This window comes from Carcharodon carcharias, chromosome 1 (assembly GCF_017639515.1).
Source record: "Carcharodon carcharias isolate sCarCar2 chromosome 1, sCarCar2.pri, whole genome shotgun sequence".
In the NCBI taxonomy this organism is placed as follows: domain Eukaryota; kingdom Metazoa; phylum Chordata; class Chondrichthyes; order Lamniformes; family Lamnidae; genus Carcharodon; species Carcharodon carcharias.
This window is the reverse complement of record NC_054467.1, coordinates 6,713,688-6,739,875: the sequence shown is the minus strand read 5'-3', so window position 1 is coordinate 6,739,875 and position 26,188 is coordinate 6,713,688. Positions and strand designations below refer to the sequence as shown.

Here is a 26,188-nt window from a genome sequence, read left to right as displayed (position 1 = left end):
TCTGAAATTGAGTTCTGGGTGTCCTAGTGCATGAACTGCAACAGGCTAGTATGTAAGTACAACAAGTAATTGGGAAAACTAATAGAATGCTGTTGTTTATTGCAAGGGGAATTGAATACAAAAGTAGTGAGGTTATGCTTCAGTTGTACATGGCACTGGTGAGACCACATCTGGAGTACTGTGTGCAATATTGGTCTCTTTATTTAAGGAAAGATATAAGTGTTAGAAGTTCAGAAGGTTCACTAGGCTAATACCAGGAATGGACAGATTGACTTATGAGGAAAGGTTGGACAGGGTTGGGCTTGTATCCACTGGAGCTTAGAGTAAGAAGTGATTTGATTGAGACCTTTAAGATCCTGAGGGGTCTTGACAGAGTGGATTTGGAGAGGGTGTTTCCTCTAGTGGTAGAATCTAGAACTAGGGATCATGGCTTAAAAATAAGGGGTCGCTTATTTAGGACAGAGATGAGGAGAAACCTTTTGAGGGCTGAGAGTCTTTCGAACTCCCTTGCTCAAAAAGCAGTGGAAGCAGGGTCTTGAATATTTTTAAGCAGAGCTAGAGAGCCTTTCACCCCCTTGTTAATCAAGAATCTATCGGGGGTAGGCGGGAGGTTTAAATCAAATCAACCATAGTCATTGAATGGCAGAGCAGGCTTGAAGGGCTGAGTGGCCTACTCCTGCTCCTAGTTTGTATGATCGTATAGAAAAAGTGCAATAACATTGACCTTCTATAAGCATATAAATAATAAATGGTAAAGAAGGGACGAGGGCCAATTAGATTTTTAAACAAAAGGGACTTGCACATGGAGGCAGGAGAAATAGCAGAAGTATCAAACAAATACTTTGCATCTGCCTTTACAAAGGAAAGAGATGCTACTCAGGCTGAGGTGAGAGGAAGCAACTGGTACACTAGAAGAATTTGCAACTGAGAAGGAGATGATTTTGGAAAGGTTATCTTTTCTTAAAATAGATGAGGTGCCAGGACTGGATGAGATATATCCAAGGGTACTGAGAAAACTGAGTGGAAATTTGAGGCCCTGGTGATAATCTTCCTATCTTCCTTAGACATATGGGTGATGCCAGAGGACTGGAGGATTGTGCTTGTTACACCCTTGTTCAAAAAGGGGTGCAAGGATAAAGCAAGTAATTATAGACCAGTCAGTTTGACTCCAGTGGTAGGAAAACTTTTGGAAACTATAGCCTGGGACAAAATCGATAGTCACTTAGACTAGTGCAGGATAATTAATGAATCCATGCTGGTTTTCCTTAGGGGAAAATCATGTTTAACCAACTTGAGGTTTTTTGAGGAGCTAACTGAGAAGGTTGATACAGTGGTACACAATAGTCTTGTGAGCAAAATTCTAGCTCATAGAATATAAAGTAGGCACTTGGATAAGAAATTGGTTGAGTGACAGGAAACAGAAGTGTTTAATGGGCGTTTTTCAGATTGGAGAAAGGTTTGTAGTTGAGTTTCCCAGGTGTAAGTGTTGGGACCCTTGCTCTTCCTGATGTATATTAATGACCTAGACTGTGGTGTTCAGGGTATGATTTCAAAATTTGCAGATGATACGAAGATTGGAAATGTTGTCAACTGTGATGAGGATAGTCTTGAACTTCAAAAGGACATAGACATGTTAGTGGATTGGGCAGAAAAGTGGCAGATGAAGTTCGATGCAGAAAAGTGTGAAGTGATTCATTTTGGCAGGAAGAATATGGAGAGACAGTATAAAACAAAGAGAAACTCCTAAAGGAGGAGCAGAAACAAAGGGACCCTGGTGTTTATGTACATAAGTCATTAAAGGTGGCAGGGCACATTGAGAGAACAGTTAATAAAGCGCATAGTATTTTAGGCTTTATTAATAGGGGCATTGAGTATAAGGTTAAGGAGGTCATGTTGAACTTGTTTAAGACACAAGTTAGGCCTCGCCTGGAGTACTGCATCCAGTCCTGGGCATCATACTTGAGGAAGGATGTGAAGACAATGGAGACAGTACAGAGAAGATCCACAAGAATGATTCCAGGGATGAAGAAATGCAGCTATAAGGATAAATTGGAGAGGTTATGACTGTTTTTTCTTAGAGAAAAGAAGGCTGAGAGGAGACTTAATAGAGGTATTCAAGATCCAGAGGGGTATGGACAGGGTAAATAGTGAAAAACTGTTCCCACTCAAGGGAGCATCAAGAACTAGAGGGCACAGATTTAAAATAATTGACAAAAGGAGTACAAGTGATTAAGAAAATTTTTTTCACCCAGAGGGTGGTTGGAGTCTGGAACAAACTTCCTGAGGGTGGCGGAGGCAGGTTCGATCAAAAGGGACTTGGATGGCTATCTGAAAAGAGTGTGTGCAACGTTATGGGGGAGCGGGACTCAGTGGCATACTCTTTCAGAAAGCCATTGCAGACTCGATAGTCCAAATGGCCTCCTTCTGCATTGTAAAGATTCTGTGAAAATGCACTATTTCCAATCATCAGTGAACCTCAGGCAATGTTGCTGCAAAAACAAAATAGTGGACAAGTAATTACCTGAATGGTCATTTTTATAATTCAACTATTAAACCGTAGGAAGTAGTTGAAAGTAAGGTCAAAAATGGAAATAGTTTCTTCTGGATTAATATTCTAATAAATGCATGTATAAAACTAATAGACTGAAACAGTGGCATAAGGGCTGGGAAATTGTTACCAACATCTGTACATTTGTTACCCACATGTTTAATTTGCTAAATTTCGAAAGCCACCCTGAAGGAGTTGGGGTGGGGGAGTAGTCAAAGTAACAATTTTTAATCAACAATAAATGTAATATTCACAACAGAAATGCAGGAAGGATGGGATGGTGGGGAATAGTTTGGAATAATTATAGTTTAGACAAAATACTTGGTGTTCCACCATTAAACCTAGGCTGCAGTCTTTCCTATCCGACAGGTGGCCAAACCTGTCCAATCAAAATTTGAATTGGAATAAAATAGCCAATAATATTCCATCCTTCCAGCTCCATAATTCTTTCCTGGAAACACTGCTCCAAAATCAGGCCCCAGTAAACAGTTGGGCCTGTGGGTCTGCAGTGCCGAGTGGGGGAATATAACTTGGTACACATGATTCCCCATACAACGTTTCGTCTAAGTGCCAAGCCACTGTTTGAAATTCAGAAAAGCAAAGGTGCTTTCAAAGTGCAAAGTAAGAAAAGCTGAACAATGAATTGCTTCCAACCATTCTAGTAAATCTTTAATAGTTGGATGTCATCAGGAAGAACGTTTGCACACAAAAGCTAGTGAAAATCTGGAACTCTTACAAAACCCTGTTGAGACTAGGTCAATTGAAAATGACAAAACTGATAAGTTTTTGGTAGGTAAAGGTATTAAAGGATATGGATGAATGTGGGTCATTGGAGTTAAGATACAGTTCAGCATGATGTAATTAAATGGTGGAATAATCTTGAGGGGACAAATGACCTGTTCCAATCAATAATAAAAGCCTGCATTTCCCCCTCTCTCTATCTCTTTCCCCCACCCTCTGCAACCCAGTCATAATAAAAAAAAAATTCAGAACTCTAGAAGTGTAGTACCATTCCAGAAGTATACCAGATTTATGGAAGTTACCTTCACTTTATGTAGACGTTTCTCCTTTCTTGCAGATGAATCTATGCAGAAGCTGTTTGATGCTGGTAAAGGCAGTGTCTTTCAAAAAGTGCTGTCATGGCTTCCTTCAAATAACCATCAGCTGCAACTCGCTGGAGCACTGGCCATTGCAAATTTTGCAAGGAATGGTGAGTTTCCTACTTTAAAAAAAAATAGCATTAAATCTTCTGCGATTCTTCAGCTTTCTGTACTTTAAACTTTAGTGTTCAACAACATTTTTTGCTTCTTCCTCTCTATTTAAAGGAAAGGAACTTGCTTTTCTGTAGTGCCTTTCATGTCCTGGGAACCCCAAAGATTTCTGCAACCAATAAGTTACTTCTGAAGTGTAGACAAATATAATATCTGATTTGCATACAGTATGGTTCCACAAAGAGCAGTGAGATAAATGACTGATCTGTTTTTAATGGCATTGGTTGAGGGATAAATGTTGGCAGGACACCAGGACAGCTTCTGTTCTTTGAATAGCACTATGGGATCTTTTGCAATCAGATTAGATTGTGCACTCAAATCCTGTTGTATGACTTGAACCTCTGACTCCTGAGGTGAAATACTGCCACTGAGTTGAGTTGACACTAGTGTTGATGTATTGTCAGATGTATTTCCTGGGGAAACCTCTAATCTTGCCATGCAAACCAGCACATATGCATATTATGCTGCATACGTGATCTAAGGAGATCAAACATTGCTGTTCCCAAGCAATAATCGATCATGCTGCATCCCATCTTAACAAAAAAGCTCAATTTTCTACACTAATGTTGTTATCTAAAATGCATCATCCTTCTTTAAATCTCTTAGATTATATAAATATACCTAAATATACATAAAAACTTTCCTTAATTTCCCCATTCTCAGCTGTAATTGTCAAAACCCTGGAACTCCCTTCCTAACAGCACTGTGGGTGTACCTACGCCACATGGACTGCAGCGGTTCAAGAAGGCAGCTCACCACCACCTACTTGACGGCAACTAGGGATGGGCAATAAATGCTGGCCTATCCAGGGACACCCACACTCCATGAATGAATTTTTAAATTATCTTTAACCAATGTTTTCAGATCAATAGACTATGAATGTTTTCTTATAACTTTGCAGTGCATCACATGTAGAGCAAAAAGGATATTGTGTTCATAACTGAGTTGAGTTTAGATTTTTTTTTCACAGCATTTATTTGCTAGTTGTACCCAGAGAACTGAAAGGTTATAGTAACAATCTGCTCTTTTCTCTTGAAAAGGGAGTGGACCTAAATATAGATTTTTAACATTATGAGCAGTATCAGAAGAGTAGTGTAGAAAAACGTTTCTGCTTGTTGGAGCCAAAACTAGGGACCATAAATATAAAATCACTAACAAATCCAATAAGAAATTTACAAGTATATGAGGGGGAAAGAAATAGAAAGTTAAATGGGTGAAGGCTCATTTGGTGCCCAAAACTGACCTGGTCCAGAATGGCCTGCAGTATACTGTGCTGTAAGTTCAATATAATTTTTAAAAGATGCAAAATTCAAACATTCAAATGGTAAAGGTGTATAACTTTTGAAGCATAAAATCTTTAGATATTAGATAACAGGTGTAAATATTAGATGGCAGGTGAGAAACAAAATCCTATAGTACCTATGGAGGTAAATAAAACAGATCATTGATTACATTTCTGTGTGGTTCAATTCTCTTTTTCTGTGTAATGGTTAATTCTCCTTGTGAAAGTAGAATAGCAGCTGCATCACTGAAGACATGTACACACTGAATTGCATGGTGGGCAGACAGATGGAGGTTTGCTTTATGTTGAGAACAATAGCTTGAAGATGATGATCTGATATTTGTCCACCCAATTCCACTTAGTAAGGGGTGCAAGTTATCTTCAGTTTATGTTCAGATCCTTGGCCTAATAATTGCTGTTGATCTATACTGTAGCAAGGCAAAATATGCCAGAAAAGCTAGTAGAAGAGAGAGATTCTTTGATACTATTTGTTACTGTTAGGGACAGGTGCATATTGTAGCTTGCTTGTCATGCTGCCCACAAACATCCTCTTGCTCCATAATAGTCAGTGTAGTCCAAGTCAATTCAGATTAATGTATTTGGTGAGGTTAAACCACTGAGTGCCTTATTATCATCAGCCCTCTATGCTAAAATGTTGAGTGGAGCAGGACCTTAAGAGTTGACACTGATTAGATGCTACTGTTGAAACTGAATGCAGAGTTAACAGCTACTTGTTAAGCCATAGTAGCTTTAGGTTGAGAAATCTTGTTACTTAGGATTAGGGCTGACAAGTGGCAAGTAACATTCGTGCCACGCAAGTGTCAGGTGATGACCATCTCCAACAAGAGAGAATCCGACCATTGCCCCTTGATATTCAATGGCATTACCATCACTGAAGCCCCCGCTATCAACACCCTGGGGGTTACCATTGACCAGAAACTAAACTAGACTAGCATATAGATACTGTGGCTACAAGAGCAGATCAGAGACTAGGAATTGTGTGATGAGTAACTCCTCTCCTGACTCCCCCAAAGCCTGTCCACCAACTACAAGGCACAAGTCAGGAGTGTGATGGAATACTCCCCACTTGCCTGAATGAGTGCAGCTCCCACAGCACTCGAGAAGCTTGACATCCTCCAGGACAAAGCAGTCCGCTTGATTGGCACCACATCCACAAATATACACTCCGTCCACCACTGACGCAGAGTAGCCAGCAGTGTGTACCATCTACAAGATGCAGTGCAGGAATTCACCAAGGCTCCTTTGGCACCTTCCAGACCCACGACCACTACCATCTAGAAGGACAAGGGCAGCAGATAGACGGGAACACCACCACCTGGAAGTTCCCTTCCATCCTGACTTGGAAATATATAGTCGTCCTTCACTGTTGCTGGGTCAAAATCCTGGAACTCGCTCCCCAACAGCACTATGGGTGCACCTACACCACTGCAACAGTTCAAAAAGGCAGCTCATCACCACCTTAAGGGCAATTGGGGATGGACAATAAATGCTGGCCCAGCCAGCAAAGCCCACATCCCGTGAATGTTGTTTTTTTAAGTCAATTTGAGAGTCAGTTGGGCAATTTTTTTTCCCCGAGTAGCTTTCTCTCTTTTTAAATTGAAAACTGTAATATGTAGCTAACTTCCACTGGATAATATACAAACACAAAGGTGTACCATTGCTCTTAACTGCTCGGCAACGTACAAACCTTTATGCAGTGTGCAAGTTTGCTGTCCTCAAGTTTTTGATTACGCACAAAAACAGAAGATGCTGGAAAAACTCAAGTCTAGCAGCATCTGTGTCGAGAGAAACAGAGTTCACGTTTCGAGTCTGTATGACCCTTCATACGGGCTCAAAATGTTAACTCCATTTCTCTCTCCACAGATGCTGCTGGACCTGTGAGTTTTTCCAGCATTTTCAGTTTTTGTTTCAGATTTCCAGCATCTACAGTATTTTGCTTTTGACTACGTATGTCGGCTGCAATTTTTTTAATCAAAAAATTGGTTGAGAAAAAGCTCTAATTCCTATGTCCAGCCCTGCGGCAAGTTCCACTAACCCAGCACTCCTGTCCTTGCTAGTCTTCGTTGGTTGTGTCTCCCACTGCATTGAAGTTAAAACTCTTGTCCTTGCATTAAGTTACCTCCACCTCTCTGCAACTTGCTCCATTTTTGTGCCTGGCTAAACGCTTTTTGCTCTTCTAAGTCTAGCCCTTTTTTTTTTTGGTGCATTATCTCCACTTTTGATTGCTCAGCCATCATGTGCCTCAGCCCTAATCTTAGGTTTTTCTGGGGAAAAAAATCTTCACTTCACTTTTTAAAAAACATCTCAAAATCCTCCTTTTCCACTAAGTTTTCAGTGACCTTGACAGCCTAACTCTTGTCACATGACAATTGGCTGAATGCTTTTGTTAATGTATTTCTTCTCCTTTCTGCCCTCCACTCAAGCCTGGATAGAGCACCTGGAATATTTTTAACATCACATGTGCTAAACTGAATGAAGCTGGTGTTGAGATATTCTTAAGTCCCTTAATGCTGTACTGTGCAATTAGGTGTCAAGTTTCCCTCCGAACCACACTGTGGCACGTCACTGCAGCATTGTAAATTCACAGTAATCCAAGAATATTGTAAACCGTTACATAAAATTTGACACGAGCCTCCTCATCTTCCATTCGTCCAACAGCATTCCATTCTCAGCTGTCTAGCAAATTTAAAATATTCAATAGCATGTGTTGCCAGGAATAGGAAATCACTGCAGCTGAGATCATTGGATTTTTCACCTGTGGGAAATAATCAGGAAAAAATTCTTGCTAAGCCTTTTTTGGTTAATTCAGTCCAATGATGAGGTAAATATAAAGTAATATTCTCTATCTTTGCTGATCTTGAAGATTGCGCTATTCATTAATCCAATATTGATGGCCTAAAGTGAACCAGTAATAATTAGCAGTCCCAAAAGCCTTTTCTGATGTTGAAGTGAAAACCATTGTAAACAATACTACATGGTCAATTAATTACCCTTTTAATCAATTGTTTTTTTTTATCCTCTAGTCTGTTGCTCATTTTATTTTCCACTTGGAAGTAAGTTCTGTATCATTGACTAGCAACCACAAATTAACGTCACATCCAACAGCTGGTGGGAGATATGATTTGTAAACACTTTACCATGACCATCACAGCAAATATAATTGTCATTGTGTATCCTGCTTTTTAACACTTTTTTTTACCCCCAAAGATGCTCTGGACTCAAAGATGGTTCAGTACTATACACCCTTGATGCAAGTAACATGTTTTTTCTCCCACCCTCAGATGGAAACTGTATTCACATGGTGGAAATTGGAATTGTGCAGAAGCTATTAGATTTATTGGATAGGCACGTGGAGGAGGGGAATGTGACAGTACAACATGCTGCACTTAGTGCACTCAGAAATCTGGCTATTCCTGGTAAGTTTTAGTAGTTGTTAAAGTCTAAATAGAAAATGCATATGTGAAACTATTTTTATATTTTGTTGGGTAATATAACGAACATCATCTAGAGAATTACTTGAAATTCTTGTAGACTGAACCTATTGTTTGTTTTTATTAGATTTGAACCATTAGTCTCATTCTCTCTTCTGTGGAAACTTAACACCTGCAAACAAATCCTACTTATATTATTAGTTTGAATAATACTGTCTAACCATGTGGTGTTTTTATAGAATCATAGCATAGTACAGCGCAGAAGGAAGCCATGTCTCCCTATTGGAAAAAAACAGGTCAGATGATACACTACCTGTGCAGTTTCCAGTGTGAAATAACCCAATAGAAAATAATTGTTGGCACATAACTGCTATTCTTGGCATGCTTACGAATTCCAGGCCTGCACTGGATATTTTAATGGAATCAATATAATCAGTCACTCCCAACCTCACAGGAGTATATCCATGTCCTCTATGATCTGCAGAGTACCATTCCCACTTCATATCTAGTTACAAGATAGCATAGCTCAGGGTCATAACAGTATTCAGTACATACAAGAAGTTTTGCTGTGATTTTTATGTGCTCCTCATTTCTCCTTTATTCTGGAAGGCATGTTGATAATCATTCATTGGCCCATACTTGTGACATTGGCCACCTCCTAGCTGAATGAAACAGGGTAGAATGTTTATAAATGGACTTGGGCAGCAATGGACTTAGGGAAGGGCAGTTAGGGATGGGCAATAAATGCTGGCCGAGCCAGCAAAGACCACATCCCTTGAATAAGAAAAAGTTAGGACGTCTTTCTTTCTATCCATCTATTCATTTTGGGTAATAAAGGGATTCACTTTGGAATTGTTACCTGCTTATTGAAAATTGATTCACTCATTCATGTAAGAAACTGAATGCAGAGCAAGATTATAATGTAGATTTTATTTTTAAAGACAAATGTGCAAAAATAAGTAACTGCTTGATTTGATCACATTTCATTCTAGTGGGACTCAACAGAACAGGATTTTGATGTTTGGTCTTTAATATTCAAAAAGCAGAACTTACTGAATTTATTACAGTAATGTAATCAACTGTCAGATACATTGCACAGCCACCAATCCAGGCAGCATGGCTTATGACTGACAGCCTAGACCAATTTGAGTTTCTGGTTTAATCCTTCTACTTATATTTCAGAACGAGTAATGAATTTAATGCACTGAAAATCATGTAAGGAGGATATTGAATCCTAATATATTGTAATTTAGCTTAATTTTATTGAGGATACATAAGTGATCAAGAATATTCTCCCCATCTGTTTCCCTTGCCAACTTCTCACCCACAGGGCTAAGTAAAATCTTTTACTTCTATTTGGTTCAGTGTCTCTTGATTTTTGATTGATGTGAACCAGACATGGAATTCCAATGAACTATGAAACTGGACCAGTGCAACCCCTTAAATGAAGAAAAAAATTGATTTAATTTACTGCTAATTATTTTAAGTGCTACACTGGTTCCCGAGAGCCTTTTAACAGTCCTCTTTCCCAGTTCCTTTGCACTTTCAACACAAACCTGCTTAAAATACTACTATTTTATTCCAGGCTGCCCTTTGATCTTTATATGTCAGTTTTACCATGCTTTTAAAATTTAAACCAAATTCCAGGTACCTGTGCTCAAAGAGGAACCTGACGAAGTTAGCAGAGCTCATAGTGAATCATTGGGTTTGGCATTCTAGCATGGTTGGTAGTAACTGCTTTCTCCCCTCTTTCCTGTAAACAGACTCTCTCACTTTGGAGATCTCTTCAAAAAGTGATGGTTAAGTGAATAAATACAACTACGTACATGATTATCTTTTTTTAATTCATTTATGGGATATGGGCATTGCTGGCTAGGCCAGCATTTATTGCCCATCCCTAATTGCCCTTGAGAAGGTGGTGGTGCGCTGCCTTCTTGAACCGCTGCAGTCCATGTGGTGTAGGTACATCCACAGTGCTGTAAAGGAGGGAGTTCCAGGATTTTGATCCAGTGACAGTGAAGGAACGGCAATATATTTCCAAGTTAAGGATGGTGAGTGACCTTGGAGAGGAACCTCCAGGTGGTTGTGTTCCCATGTGTCTGCTGCCCTTGTCCTTCTACATGGTAGTGGTCGTGGGTTTGGAAGGTGCTGTCGAAGGAGTCTTGGTGAATTCCTACAGTGCATCTTGTAGATGGTTCACACTGCTGCTGTGTCGGTGGTGCCCTTGTTCTTCTAGATGGTAGTGGCCGTGGGTCAAGTACCACTTCTTAATCACAACTTGCAGCAATCTTGACGATGTTTTAGAGTGAAAATACATATTCTATGTGTATTAAATAGTATGGTATGTGTGTTCTGCCCAAAGGCAAGTCTCTGGCTTATTGTCTGCTGATGCCTCATCCTGAGCTGTTTGACAGTTTTTGTCAGTGTGGTTTGCCATTGCCTTCACAATCGGGCAGGGTGAGGAGACAGGTCCCAAGTGTGCCTCAGTCGGAACAGTAATCAAATTTCCACCGTTGGCATTGTTCTGAACCACACTCTAGCAAGGGCACAATCTAGCCAACTGAGCTAACTGGCCACCTGTGTATTAAATAAATATGTATAAAGGTTAAGAAATTAAGGAGCATATATTTGTGCAGTTAAGGAGCACCTGGAGACCTGAACTTTGGGTTTGGAGGGTTGATCCTAATGTATAACGGTGCTGTAGTGGGTCTCAAGATTTTGCATCATAGGGAAGGATCTTGGATTTGGAGGTGCTGCAGCAATGTTCTTGGGATTTGTTGTTACTGGAAAAGACAAACCTGGGATTTTGTAGAATTGAGTGGGGGTGTTCCTGGTCTAAGGCAGCACTGGAGGAGTTGGTCATGGGCTGTAGCAAAACTACAGTAGGGGATCCCAAGTTATGATTCGAGATGGGGATTTTGGGCTCTGGTTGAGGCTCAGCACTGCAACTTGCCATGAGAGACTATTTTTCTGTTTTCCCCCCCTCCCCCATCCTCGTGTAAGTAGATGGGCATGTTGTTTACATGTAGCCTCAATACTCAAATATCAGTAAATGTCTGCTAACGTTTCACTAACTCATGAGTCCTCAGATCTGTTTAATAAGAATTGTAAGATTCAGCTGACTGACTAGCTCTGGGAAGAATATCCTACCCTGAACCAAGTTAAGGACTCAAATCTAAAATGCTAATGAAGACAACTTTTGTGAATCAGTCATTAATTATATAGGAATTTGTAGGGGCGTGGCAAGTTGTACATAGATGTACGTTCAGACCTGGAGTCCTGGGTTAGAGAGGGAAAAAAGCAAGGAATCCAATTTGAAAGCCATGCAGGCCCATTACTTTAAATTGAAGCATATTGCTTCATTGATGAGCCTTTCCAGCTACAATAAAACCATGTGGTGGAAGTATCATGACGCAACCAGAGAGATCCAAAAATCTCATTATAGTTGTCAAATCTTGTCTTTATTTTCTGCCATTACTGCCTACTTTCTGTTCTGACCAGGTAACATCTGAAAATCACACTCACTTGAATTCCTTATTTTCCCCAGTATTAAATAAAGCTAAGATGCTGTCAGCAGGAGTTGCAGAGCAAGTGCTGAAATTTCTCAAGTCTGAGATGCCACCCGTCCAATTCAAACTACTTGGAACATTACGCATGCTAATTGATGCGCAAGGTATTGTGGTTGTGTATAAAATATTTGTTCATGGTGAAATTGTATTTTGAGAAATTTTAATTACTTGTTAAAAAACAACCTGTATGACAGGCCTGTGCTTTAAAATGGCAAGCTCTCCCTTGCCAAATAGCTACGATAAAGATGAATCATCTTGTAAAAGAGAAGGAAATTTGGTTAACAATTGTTTGTCCTATTCTCAGAACCTGCTAGCAACTGGTTACAGAATTCTCGGGAATAGAAACTTCAGCTTTTTCTGATTCGGGGTGTGTAGAGGGCACCTGAAAAACAAAATAACTTGTTCTAACATTTAAGCAAATTCTCTGGTCAGTGCTTTGATCATTTCAGCAATGGGGACTCTACAGTTGGCATAAGTGTCCTTATGCTTGGGAGGAGTAAAATCAACAGAGATTCTTGTGGCAAATTCTGTTGGAAACCATGGGTGTGGGTGTAAGATCAGACTTAAGTAGTGCCCCCCATTTGGTCTCACAGCTGCTAATGCAATTCTGTTGTCATGACGTGCCAGGGCTCACTTGCCTGAACCCCACCCCCTACCCGAATCCCAACCACAACCCAAAACCTGTCAGAGTTTTGAGACTGTTCCAACTCAAATTCTGAGTCTTCACTCACCTAATGTTAATTTGTTCTTTTGAGACTTTAACCATTCAGAAAGTAAGGGATAGTTTAGTGACCTAATTTCAGGAAATATTTATTAAGTAACAAAATTAGGCAGTGACTTTACTGGCTCAATGCAGTTCTTGCTTCCTGATTCAGCTGAGGGCACAATGTGGCATGTGGCCTTCTCTTCCCCTCACTTTGGCCTTCTATTCTCAGCTGTAAAGCAGTCTGTTGTCTGTATACTACTTCAGTTTTCAAACTCTGTCTTGCTGCTGAAAGCTGGTGCTTATTAACCCCTTCGAGACGCAACCTATTCTCATGATTAGTGGTGTTCCTGAACTCTGGCTTAGGTGGTGCGTGATCAGTCTCTGGTTTCTTGAAAGTGGCAGTCATCTACAAATGTCACTTCCTATTGTCACCTGACTGGTCCCCTAAGGTGTCAGTTACCTGTGGAACAGTCCCTCTTAGTGTTTTTCTGTACTTTCATTAAATTTTGACTTTCTTGACTAAGATAACAGGGTGCCTTGGTTTCTGTGCCTGCTTATTTGAGATGAGAGAGCGTGTGGCGTCAATGTACTAATTAACTTCTGGGCTCATCACCCAAAGTGCCTAATTGATGTATAGATATCAATGTTGCATGTCCTTTGGAATTCTCATTAAGACGGGCACGTATCAGTATATTTTGATTAAGAGAACTGATTCAGTGTGGTGTGGATTTCTATAGGAACGGTTGGCTCTTGGCAGAAGTTAATTAGCAAAAGAGCACAATGTGGATTACAACCTTCAAACTAATATAGAAATTACCAAGTTACTTCACACATAATCAACACAAGACATGTATAAAATCACTGCATAAAGAAACCTGTGTTAGAGCTGATAGCAAGATACCCTTTCAAAATACAGCAGGCTACATTCAGTTGATACATCTTAAAACGTAATAAGAGCTACATAGCTATAAAAACTTAATTCTTAAATTTAGAGCCAAAGCAATTCATAGCCTTATATAATTTAAAAGAAAGTAACTGCTTTTTAAGGCATTACAAACTGAAAGACTAAGCTAGTTTGAGATGGAGGGCTGAAGGCTTGAAATCTCCATGTTCTTTCACACAATAGAAGCTTTCTAACTCTAGTATAACTAATAAGTGTCAATGGCTGGATGTCAATGGTTCCAGACCATAGATGATGCAACCTAGACAGGCTTTGAGCAATGGCCTGCAATTAAACTATACAAGTGTAGCTTTATATAGGTTTAGAGCCATATGGTATATTCCACTTGTCAAGTAAGGATGCAGTTATGGACAAAAGAGAGGTTGGGTGGTAATTGTACTATACTGATTACATTTAAGCTGAATTTAATAGGTTAATTGATAAGCTTTGATTACTTGATCATTACACATAACTACACTACAAACTAATTGTTAAACATGAGCTTTCCTGTGCAACACTACTCTACATTCCAACTTTGCTGCTTTCCAGGGTTGAATCCTCCTTTGGCATTTGTCGAAGGACCCATTTAGGCACCCATCTCTGTCTCCATGCATACAGCAACTCATCCAAATAGCAGACCAGCTGTTATCAGTCTGGTTCAGCCTGACTGTGGTCAGCATTTTCTTCAAGTCCAAGCTGAACTATGAGCCCTATATATGCTCCATCGCAAAGGCCCTTTACTTCCACACTCATTGTCTACCTCTACCCCCATCTTGGCCCGTCGGCTGCTGAAAACATCCTCCAAACTCAACCATTACCTCTGGCGAACCTCAATTGTCTGACGTTTAGCTCATTCAAAACTCTATTACCTGTATCCTACCCCACACCAAGTCCATTACCCAATGCCTCTGTCATAAAAAAAAAAGGACCAGCAGCAGGTCTCCTAATTTCTCTTTCAGCTCAATATTAATTCTTGTCCGATCACATCTCTCATGAAATGCCTTGGGATGTTTTTCTACATGCATTTTATAAAAGCAGTTTTTTTTGTTGCAGTGGTCACTTATGTCAGAAGAAGATTTGAGTTGTCCCAAAATCCCACCCCCATTTGCTAGTTTGACTCTCCTGAGCTGATGCCAGTGTTAAATCACGGGTATGTTTGTTCATTATTATAGCCATCCAGATATCTAATGCAATCCTCCTCTAGTTGATGTTAATTGCTTCCAACCACACTCTTCACACACTACTAAGGTGTGGGAAAAAATAAAATTGTGTTATGTAAAAAATATCTATTGTGTGCATGTGGTGTCATTTAAAAAGAGAAATGGAGTGCACACTTTGATTTAAATCATGCAGCAGTACAAATAGAGCAGTTTCAATAAACCTGCCCAGCAAAGTTCAGAGTGCTGAATTTAGTACGTTCAGCTTAGAAACTGATGATTTGTGGAGGAACTGTATTCTGAAGTGTTCTTCCACATGTTTTAATTCTCTTTGTTTATTTTCCAATGTAGCTGAAGCAGCTGATAAGCTGGGGAAGAACATTAAACTGGTGGAGCGTTTGGTAGAATGGTGTGATGCGAAAGATCATGCAGGCGTCATGGGTGAATCGAACAGGCTGCTATCTGCACTTATCAGACACAGTAAATCAAAGGTCCGTTTTCAGGATTGCTACTTCCTAAAATCTAGCATCCTTGTGTGGTAAACTGTAAACTTGGGAATCTGCACATCTGAGGTGTTAGAATGCTTCTATATACAGTACTGAATGAATGGGTCAAAGTGTGAGAGAACTAGGACCAGAGGGCATAATCTGAGTAAGGGAGCACCCATTTAAAACAGATGAAGAGGAATTTCTTCTCAGAGGGTAGTCAGTGGAATTCTTTATCGAAAACGGCTGTAGAGGCTGGGTCGTTAAGTATATTCAAGGCTGAGATACAGATCAGTAAGGATTACGGGGGGAAAGGCAGGAAAGTGGAACTGAGGATTTTCAGATCAGCCATGATTTCATTGAATGGCAGAGCAGACTTGATGGACCAAATGACCTACTTCTCCTACATCTTATGGTCTAACAAGTATAACAAAAAGGTGCAGAATGGCTAAATTATACAGTTATTCTGTGGAAAAACAAGCACCACCAAAATTAATTAATTGCAAAGTGACTAAAGTAGAAAGTAGGAGCTGAACTTTGCATCAACACATAGGGTGGGGGGGGTGTTGTGGTAGCATAGTAACATATAATTGCATGGAAATATCTCTCCATTAAGGAATTTGTAAAAGAGTTATGGCGTGCATAAGTATTTTCAGGGGCCGTTGTAATGTTTGTTCTAAAATATCGTAGCAAGTGTAATGTTCTGTGGTTGAGAAGGCTAATTGTATAATCTTTGCAATAAAAATTTCTTATTTGCTTCTCGGAGATAAAGCAGTGTGCTCGCATTGTTGTATGCACTATCTGCTGCTTTATTTTCTTGCAGCTTTACTTAAAAGAACTAATTCTGAGAGATTTTGGCATGTTGTCCAGAATAACTTTATACTTGCTTCTCTGATGGATATCTAAATGGTAGCACCAAGGACCTGTTACTGATTTTTTTTTAAAAAAGTCAAATTTAATGGAAACTCATTCAAGGTAGCAATTAGAAGTATCTCCTTATTGCTATCGGAATGTACTTGCTTTCTTCCCCTCATAAATATATAGTAATATATTTACATAATAGAAAACACTCTGCCTACTTACTAATATACAGATCATCTCCATTGAAGTGCATAAATGCCCATAAATAAAAGCTGTTGTTGAAAGGACTGTGTATAACATTGAGTCTTATTCGATATAAAATAAGTGACATTTCTAAAATGGAAGTAGAAGCTGTAGCCTTTGGTTATAAATTGTTCTATCTAATGTAGAAACTACTGTCTATGTTAACTACAAAAAGTGGGTACAGGACTAATGTTGGAATTCCCAGTGCAAGATGAAGTTAACTTTCATTTAAGTGCAAGGACTACACTAGTTTCAATTGGGAAATGCTGTGTTTCAAAGGGTAAGACAACAAAATAAGCAATCATAGCGCTTATTTCAATAAAATTGCATGTAAATATTTTTGAGTAACTAAATGAATCAAATTCGCTGCTGCCACATATTGACCCTGGCTCATTAATGATAATTCCTAGTGCTGTATATTTTTCTGAGTATGCTCAGCCCTTGTGTGACAAAGTGTTATTTTACTAACAGACCTGAAGCATCTATAGCTTATTCTGGTGCACAGCCTCTACCAAGTTCAGACCTGTTGACCCAAAATTTGTTGTCAAAATAACACTAAAAAATAAAGCTAATAGAACATGCAGTTATTTAGGCATAAAAGCGGCAGCAACTTCAGGGAAGGGGAGATGAGATTAAACATAGGGGAGAATTTTCTCCCCGTCGCAGTGGGTTGTGCAGGGTTGGGCACGGACCCAATCAGTGCCCCTGATCGGGTCTGCATCGCCATTTTATATGGGCGGGCCAATTAAGGCCCGCTCAACATGATGCGCACCCGAAAGCACTGTGCGCTCCCTGTGTTGGGGGAGGGAGGGTTCCCTGAATCAGGAGTGCGCTCCTTCACACATGCGCGCGAAAGAGTGCAAATATCTCCAAGGCACAGAGGTGCCTCAGGAAGACCAGTTTTAAGTTTGAAAAATTTTAATAAAGAAAAAAAATGTAAGACACGTCCCCTCATCGGATAGTCACATGAGCTGGGACATGTCAATGAACTTCAGTGAAAAAATGTATTTAATTTATAAACCCTTCATGAAACCTCATGCCGCCCGTGGATGAGGTTCCATGAAAAATGCAAAGGCTGCCTGGGCTCATCGTCTGCCTGCCAACATTAAGGTTGGACGGGCAGCTTTCTCAATAGGGTTGATAAGTTAATTAATGACCTTAATGGGCCTTTTGACAGTTCGGCAGGCACACAGCCGACTCGGCTGCGCGCCCGCCGAACTGAAAATCTAACTGACGTGCGGTGACGTCAGGGATGTATGCCCAACGTCACCCTGTGTCATTTTACGCCTCTCCCCATAGAAATAAAAAGGTTGCTGTTGGAGAAGTAGCGCTCAACAATTAACTTTGTGAAAATGGCTGTCTGGCTCCCCATTCAAATACATTGAGCGATATGAACTAAATTTGCCACGAAAGTCAATATTTAAAGTACCATTTTAATGATGTGATAAGTTTTAATTACTGTCAGTTAACCCCTCTAGCACTGAAAATTAACTGTTACAAGTATTCAGGTTTTGATTGGAGATTTAAAAACTATACATTTTTTAAAAACTAGTTCTTTTCTTATTCCCTCCACCACCCCCACCCCCCCCAACCAATTCAATCCTCCTTTTCTTCTCTTCTCTTTCTGTACCTGATTTGACATTGAGTTCGTTCAAGCATCTCAACTTGCACTTCCTTTTCAGTCTCTGCAATGTTAATTTCACACAACTTCAGTCTGACTGTTTAAGGTGGTGCATGGTTGGTTGCCCTGTTCACTCAGCACCCAAATATCCTGTGGAGGGCACCATGCTGTTTCCACCTCTCCCTCCTAGCAACCTGCAGTGCAAAATATTATATATATAAAAAAATAAAATTCCAAGGACAAGTCAAACAAACAATGGGCACCTCTTGTTGCCTTGCCAAAGAAAATTTTGACCCATAGAGATCTGAACAAAATGTGTGCAACTATGGGCTCCTCCATATTTCTATGTAAATATTCAGTTTTTATTATTGTTTAAGTTGTGGTTTAGCTGTTGCATAATAGATGTGTTCGGGTGCTATAGCACATTAATATATCTCTTGCACCCCGATAACAGTCGAGTTTAATTGCATAAATGTTGTGTGGCATCAGAATGTATTGAAAGGAAACAGCAGAATTTGATTTGTAAAATTTGTCAGTTAGGTGGCCCTAGAGTGGTAAAATCACAAAAATTATATTTGGTTGGCCACAGCCCTTTAGTGAAATAATGATTTTAAGTCAAGTCTGTGCTTATTGGGACAAGAAAGTGCTCCCTTGTCAGCTTTGTGCTTGCATATTAAAGTGAGTTTAATATTGCTGAAAAGAGGCATATTGCAGAAGCTTTTTGTCTTGCAATCATCAGGGCAAATGCAAGAATGCCAAATTTCAAATGATCTCAACAATTTATACTACAAAAGAAAATGTGTGCTGATTGGTCAGTAAGTATACTCCAATTGGCCGAGACATTGCCATAGAGAAAGCGTGGGAAACTATAGGCTCCCCAATTAGAATCACATCTAACAGTAGACGTTTTGTTTTGGGTTTTGCAAGCATGGGCTGGTTGAGTATGGTATGTACTCTGCCTATTAAGAATGGCCAAAGGAGTATTTACTATTCATTTACTGTTGGATGTGATTCTGTGATTGGGCAGCACTTGCTGAACAACCCTGAGTGCAATAATAGCTACACTAACAACCAATTTAAGATAATCACTTGAGCTCCTAAAGTGGCTCATTTACATTTTCTGGAAGTGACATACATACAGGGATCTGTTCTCTACAAGCAAAAGAAAATGTTCAAGCCTGGTGACTTTATTGAATTACCCAAAGCTTTGGGAGCTTTTGGTTGGCAAGTCAATTCAGTCAGCACCCCTTTCTTTTATGGCATAAAATTGTGATTGAGATTTGGCATTTTTGCAATTGTCCTGATGGGTGCTAGACGAAAAGCTTCAGCAAAATGTCTCTCCTTTCAGAAACTTAGTTTGGTTAGCTATGCCCTGCCTTCATGTTAGTGCACAAATGCATTGTGGAGGTATTTGCATCCTACATTACCAGGCTATTGAAGGGACCGTTTTCTCTGATTAAAGAGGTGCAGCAACATGTTAAATTTTGAGTGGATTAAAAGAACATTTGAATGTTAACTTTTTTTAAGATTTTTGTACTCTTTACCACAAATTTAAATTAGCGCTAGAGCCAATAAATCATAAATGTTAATCACTTATAACCTCACTAATAATATGAAACTCTTCGATTCATGTATATTCATGTTCATTGCTCTTCAAAATACTAACTTATCTCCTGTCTTCTCTTTCATAAGGATGTTGTCAAGACCATTGTTCAAAGTGGTGGTGTTAAGCATTTGGTCACTATGGCAACCAGCGAACATGTTATAATGCAGAATGAAGCTCTTGTTGCTTTGGGACTGATTGCTGCTCTGGAACTTGGTGAGTGGTGACCAAAAATTGTAGGGCTTATTTTAGGCAATTTGTTACAACTTTCAGTTAGTTTTGTGAGCCAAGTTAAGTGTGCTGAACATCACCCCTTAGTTAATGGTGCCTATGACTAGAACCCTTTTCTCATCACTTTTGACTAACATCCATATTGCCACTAAACTGTGGGTTCCTGAATGGCACTGAAAACCAGGTAAAATTGTTATTTAGGACTTGGTCCATTCTAGTCCATTTAAATGTCCAAGTATTCAATCCCAGTGCAAAGAATTGTGCTGCGCAGTAATGAGTATTTTAGGCTTTTGCTTTAGGTTTGCAGTTGAAATGAGCGGAAGTCTATTTATCAAACACTTTTTCTGCAGTTATGTAGCATGAACCCTAAAAAGAAATGTGAACCAATTCCCCCTCCCTGTTCACCTACACAGAATTGTATGGTGCAATGTTCATCTTTTTGTAGCAGAGAGAACATAATACAAAAAGAATAGTGCAGCAATAGTGCGATTTTTAGAAAGCAACCACCAGTCATTCACATTCACTGTCTCTCCAGCATTGACAAATTTGCTATTAGGACAAGAAGCACCTCTTCATATAGCTGGACATGGAAGACAACCACAGTTACCCCACAGTACAAGGGAGAGAGTTTTCAGAACTCCATTGCCACGGAAATTTTGATCCTAGAAATGCAAAAGCTCTGGTATCAGGGCAAGACCAGGAAACTGCAAGTTCCAGTGCAGATTTGGAGTTTCTGGAATTATTAATTCATCTTGCCCACTCTTTTCAGCCTTGGTGTTGCCTCACATTATGGCCTTGGCTCATCAACTAGGTTTCTCCGCTTTTTAAAAAAAAAGCTTTGAATTCCCTGTCCTTCGTGTCCCCGTGTGTCCTGATGTATTCCGGTTCAGAGGGAAAATATTCAATGTCTTTGCCTTGAAATCTTCATGATCTAACAAGTCTATTTGTTATTTTGGCAATTAGCCCACTGAGTATCAAAACATTCTTCTAAAATCAATATGTGCATACTATTCACTGAAAAGTCTTTTTACATTTCTATGTTTCAACATCTCTTTGGTTTTCAACTCTTCATCGACAACCTTTTACAAGATCATAAAGAAAACCTATACCAGTCATTTTTTAGAACACTATTAGTGTATTTATGACAAAAGATCAGCAGACCATTCTTTCAGGAAAAGGTTTAGTACATTGCAAATTATCTTCAATATCACTGTGAATAAACTGATGCTAAATTTAAGCAAATTTCCACTTTATATTCATTTTGTACCATATTTGACAGATACAAGAACCATTTCATTTTCTTAGGCCAGAATGAAACTGAATCAAGTGGTGAAAAAATCATCACCTAATTACTGTGTGATATAGACTTGGTTACCAAAAACTAATCTGTTCCTTGGTATGTCAGTCCTGTCTGTCTGGTTATAAGATTCCAAGAGTATGAAGTATTTCATGCTGACTTCTTTATTTTAAAGTAGGGCTCAACTATTGCATTGGTTTAGTGAGTGAAGACACACTGATGTATCTTAATTTGGCTGCACACAATTCTTCCCTCCCTTTATACTGAGCTAACTGACCTCCTGTCAAATTGGCACGACCACAGTTGATTCCAGAGGCCCTGGGCTAGAAGGGGTGAATATCTGCAAGGATTCTCAATAGCTACGCAGTCTCCCTTTCTGCACGTGTTATGGGAGGGCAAGTTCAAACTGGCCAGTGATTCTTTGATGCAATAACTTAATTGAGCTTACTGTTAGATGCTTTGTGAATTGTGGCCACTCGGACAAGCTGCCCACTGTCATTGAACTCTCCCTAGCCAGTGCTGGAGGGGAAAGGAGCGTTTTTTTTTGTTCTTGATTTGAATGGGCTTTTCCAGTGAGCTGATTCAGGGGATACAGCAGTTTGACAAGCTGGTGTTTCATGTTATAAGCAATAGAACAAAAGTTGAAATAGGGATTTTTTTAAAACAAAAATGAAGTACTCCAAGAGGAAATGCCTGCTGATGATAGTTACAGTATTATATCTTTAGAAATAATTAATACTCTTGCCTTTGAAAAAAAATCGGCTTCTGTCCTGGTATGATGTGTTGCTCAGTATTTTCTCCTGACAGTGTCAGTGCGAATAACTCAAATGTGGGAAAAGTGCTGACATAACACACAACATTAATGCACCAAAGTACCTCATTGCTTTCTGATCTATTACATTGAAGTTGTACACATTCTGCAGTTATCAGCTGATTTCCACCCCCATTTAATGATAGATGCATTTACAAAGGAAATACCAAACCATCATCCCTCCAAGTATTCAGCAGAGCAAATGTCAAGGCCAATAACTAACATTTCACTCTGAGTACTTCTTTATAGGATTTGGGTTTGAATTTTACAGTTTATTATGTCAGTTTATTATCTTTGATGTCTGTCAGGCCTTTGAAGTTTCTGCAGTGTTTTTAAAAAATGCATATTACAGACTAATTTCAACACTTTATCCCCAGGCATATTCAATTAAATATTCACAACTAAGTAGCAAGTTCATTATAGGTTAGGCTTGAGTTCACTTATTATAAATATAACCCAAGCAGATTCTCAACATGGTTTCAGTTTAGGAAAATTAATGTGATTAAAAATGAGGCTTGAAATGATTTTATATTTGAGTACATCAGAAGTTATTCATTGGTCACTGTTTACAAGGGAAATGTTTAGCATGGGATTTATTATTGTGAGTACAAAGAGAAGCAGATTCATGAACAGTGAGTCAACCTCTATCCATTAGAAATGGTGCAGTTTAGAACTTGCATTTTGTTTTGAATGCTTAGTTTTGATACGCTGTTGTTTTCTCCCTTGCTTAGGTACAGCTGAACAAGATCTGGAGAACGCAAAACTTGTGGAAATTCTGCATAAATTACTTTCTGATGATACCAGTGCACCTGAAATAAAGTACAACTCAATGATAATGATTTGTACCATAATGGGATCAGGTAAGATTAATGGACAGAAGTGGTCCCTGTTAAATTCAAAACACTCTACAAATCCAAATAGTGCAATTGATATAAAGTATCAGTAACATAAAAGCAGTCTATTCAGTCCATATGAGCCTCTTTCCACCTCATTTCATCCAACTCCATCATATCATGTTTATCTAGCTTCCCACCAAGTTCTACATTCTAAGTGCTCTCTGGGTAGAAGAGTTTTTGAATCCCTTCTCCAATTTATTAGTAACTATCTTATATTTATGACCCCTAACTCTGGTTTCACCCTCAAATGAAAACAACATCTCCATGTTTAACCCATCAAACCCTTCCTTAATCTTGAAGGGCCCTATTCAGCCATTTCACAATCTTCCCTTTGCTAGAGAAGAGAGTCCCAGCCTGTTCAATCTTCCTGAAGCTGAATAAACAATGTAGTGCAGCAAAAAGTAATAGTTTTTCAGCAATACGTTAAAAGATCTTTCATAGCTAGTGAGAACACGCCAGAAGGATCTTTGGGAGTCTTGGTGGCCGTGCAAAAGATTTTGCCCACACACAACCATTAAAACCCATAGCTCTATCTGGCTGACAGGTCAGTGGTTGGCTGATGGACTGCTTGCTGCTGTCTAATTAAATTCTATCTTTAGCAATCCTTTGGTGTCTGTGTAGATTCTTGTACTTGATATGAATGCCTGGTGAAACTTAGCAGACTAGGCTGACTTCCCTGCATACCACTAGTAATTTACTTGCCAATCTGAACTTGGAACATATGATCAGATGTTGTCAATGAAGTGATAAGTATTTGTGATCACTTTGTTTATTCCTGCATACAGATTTGTTAAGACCTGGAATTTTATCAGTATCATTAAGATAATCAAACAGTTGGAAATTACTTCAACAAAATGGGGATCAAGAAAGTAGCAAATGTCAGCAATATTGATGGAAATTGCCTTGGAGGAGTTACTGTGACAGAGCTGAATTACAATGTTCAGTTATAATTAGAGTTGCCTGAGAGGTTTTGAAAGTCCTTTATTAAATTTCTACAATTAGATTAAGCAACTCCTTCTAACCCAGTTTCCCCTGTTGTTATATTAACATACTGCTTAATGATTGACTCTTGACTGCAGCCTCCTTTTGGGGGCGTGGGTTGAAGAAGAGAGAATTATATAAAATTAGGGTTTGTATCTTTTTTCTCAACCATTTCAATACAGGTGATATTAATCTCTGCAAGGATTATTGAATGCAGGGTTATGAAGGAAACTTCATGGTTGATGTTGACTCATCCTGGACATTTTGACTGTATTTGAACTAATAATTATTGCTGATATTGCTAATTGGCCTCAGCTGTTTAAACAAGTACCCATCCCAACAGCGGTATCCATGTTTATTTTTTTAACCAATCCTTAGACAAAATTCTGCACCTTTAAAATGTACTTTTATTAAATTAGGTAAAATTAAGTTATCTAGATGGAAATAAAATAAGGCATGAATATATTCTTGCAGTAAAAAGAAAGAGTTCTCAACTTCTACATGTGTATATATACTTGCCTTTATACATTATACATCTCTGTAATGTTCAGGACTCTGACCATATTTCCAGCGTTGGTTGATTGGAAAATTCTCTGCAATCAGTATATCCTTCAGAACAGGTTCCTTTTTCACGATTGACTATCAGGATTTCTCATTTACTTGCCCCGATTTTAATTTTGTCCTTCTCCTAACACTTCTATGATGCACTTGGTGAAACCAAAAGTTCATCAATATTTCCTGTGTGCTTCTCTCCAAAGTTTACAGTTGAGTGCCAGGAAAATTGTTCTGCTTTATTCAATGATCTAGGGAATATAGTCATCACTATTTGTGGTTAACTGGTTGGAGCTTCTCTCTCCCCTTTGTTCTAACTGCAGACCATTTTTGCTGCTTTATAATTGTCAGTGTGCAACGATTGTGTGGAGGGTTATTTTGGTATCATTCATGTCCTATGACTGCCAAATTTAATTATAGTGATAAATGGTGCAAACCTGATCATGTCAAGTTGGTGTGATCAATAAGTCTCTTGTTTTATTCAACTTTTGATTTGTAGATTTTGTGAATGTACCATTATGACCATAAGTTTGCATCAACCAGACTTTTTTGTAACATTCTGCATGTAGTCATTTATTGTAAGTGTGTTTTTTGGTTTCGTGTCTTTCAGACCTTCTGAGGAAGGAAGCACAAAATATGCCATTCAAAGAGGTCATGTCAAAGCTTCGTCGCCACGAGAATAAACTTGTAGCCCAGCAGGCATTAGTGACGGAGCAAAGATTGATTATTGAAAGCTGAGATTTGTTCCTGTTTTCCTGTTCTTCAGTGTCTTGTCACTGGGTCACCTTTGTCTGCTGTGAAATGCTCCAGCAGCACCCTTGCTTCTCACTTGTCGTGCATGCATTAGATTGGTCCAGTCTTGACAAACAAACTGGGACCAAGGTACTTTCAGCTGTAAGCTGTGGTTTTAAAAAAAACTTAGCCATTTGTCATGCCATGTCCATTTAATGTCCCTTATTGCCTGAAGCAATGTGGTAGAACTTGCATGTTGTAGTAAAATAACAATGTGACAATGTTTATAGAAAAAAATGCACACCTCCCATACAGCTATCCCATTCCGTACAGCACTGTAAAGCTATCAACTGGGGATAATGCAGGATGCAGAAATTAAACCTGAGTTTTCCTTTATATTCAGATGTTGAAGCTTGCTTCATTCTTAACGCTTCCAAAAGCCTCAAAAAAAAAGTGGAAAAATAAACTAGCGTGCATCATCAGTCCTTCCAAGTGTCCAGATGTTGGCTGTTAATGATGTAAAATCATGGTACCTAGAATTAATAAATTAAATCTCGAGTTCCCAACTGTGTATGAGTTGTATTTTAAGAGCAGGATTAATTGAATGAACGAATTCCAGTTACTTCTGGTGAGTTATTGCCTGACCATCTTTATAATTAGTTTTGTTCACATTTCCCTTTCACAAACAGGGTCTTTCAAAATCATTTGTGTGATTGCAGTAACTTCATGGCTTTTGTCTGAAATGTGGCTCGTGCAAAAGCCTTATCTGGTTATAATTTCTGCCACTTTCCTAACCAAACACCACAATGGTGATGTGGCCTAGATCATCAAATTGCACCTTGTTCTCTCTCCCTTTTCTCCATCCCAACTTTTGCTAGCATCTTCAAATATTGCATCTGTTGCACTCCTGTAATTTCTCCATAACCCCTTAAGGGTCAGTGGAATTAGGT

The 26,188-nt window shown here is 39.1% G+C and overlaps 1 protein-coding gene across 2 annotated transcripts in view; it reads left to right on the top strand.

The window, feature by feature from the left end:
* rap1gds1 (RAP1, GTP-GDP dissociation stimulator 1) overlaps nucleotides 1-25,801 on the top strand; it is an 84,057-nt gene extending 58,256 nt beyond the window's left edge. For both annotated transcript variants that reach the window (XM_041192506.1, XM_041192497.1), the window contains 7 exons: nucleotides 3,627-3,758; nucleotides 8,404-8,538; nucleotides 12,101-12,226; nucleotides 15,277-15,416; nucleotides 19,828-19,954; nucleotides 22,809-22,937; nucleotides 25,117-25,801. In XM_041192506.1, coding sequence (XP_041048440.1) covers nucleotides 3,627-3,758; nucleotides 8,404-8,538; nucleotides 12,101-12,226; nucleotides 15,277-15,416; nucleotides 19,828-19,954; nucleotides 22,809-22,937; nucleotides 25,117-25,244 — 917 coding nt within the window. In that variant the 3' untranslated portion in view covers nucleotides 25,245-25,801. The remainder of the gene's footprint in view (nucleotides 1-3,626; nucleotides 3,759-8,403; nucleotides 8,539-12,100; nucleotides 12,227-15,276; nucleotides 15,417-19,827; nucleotides 19,955-22,808; nucleotides 22,938-25,116) is intronic.
* Nucleotides 25,802-26,188: the final 387 nt, after the last annotated feature.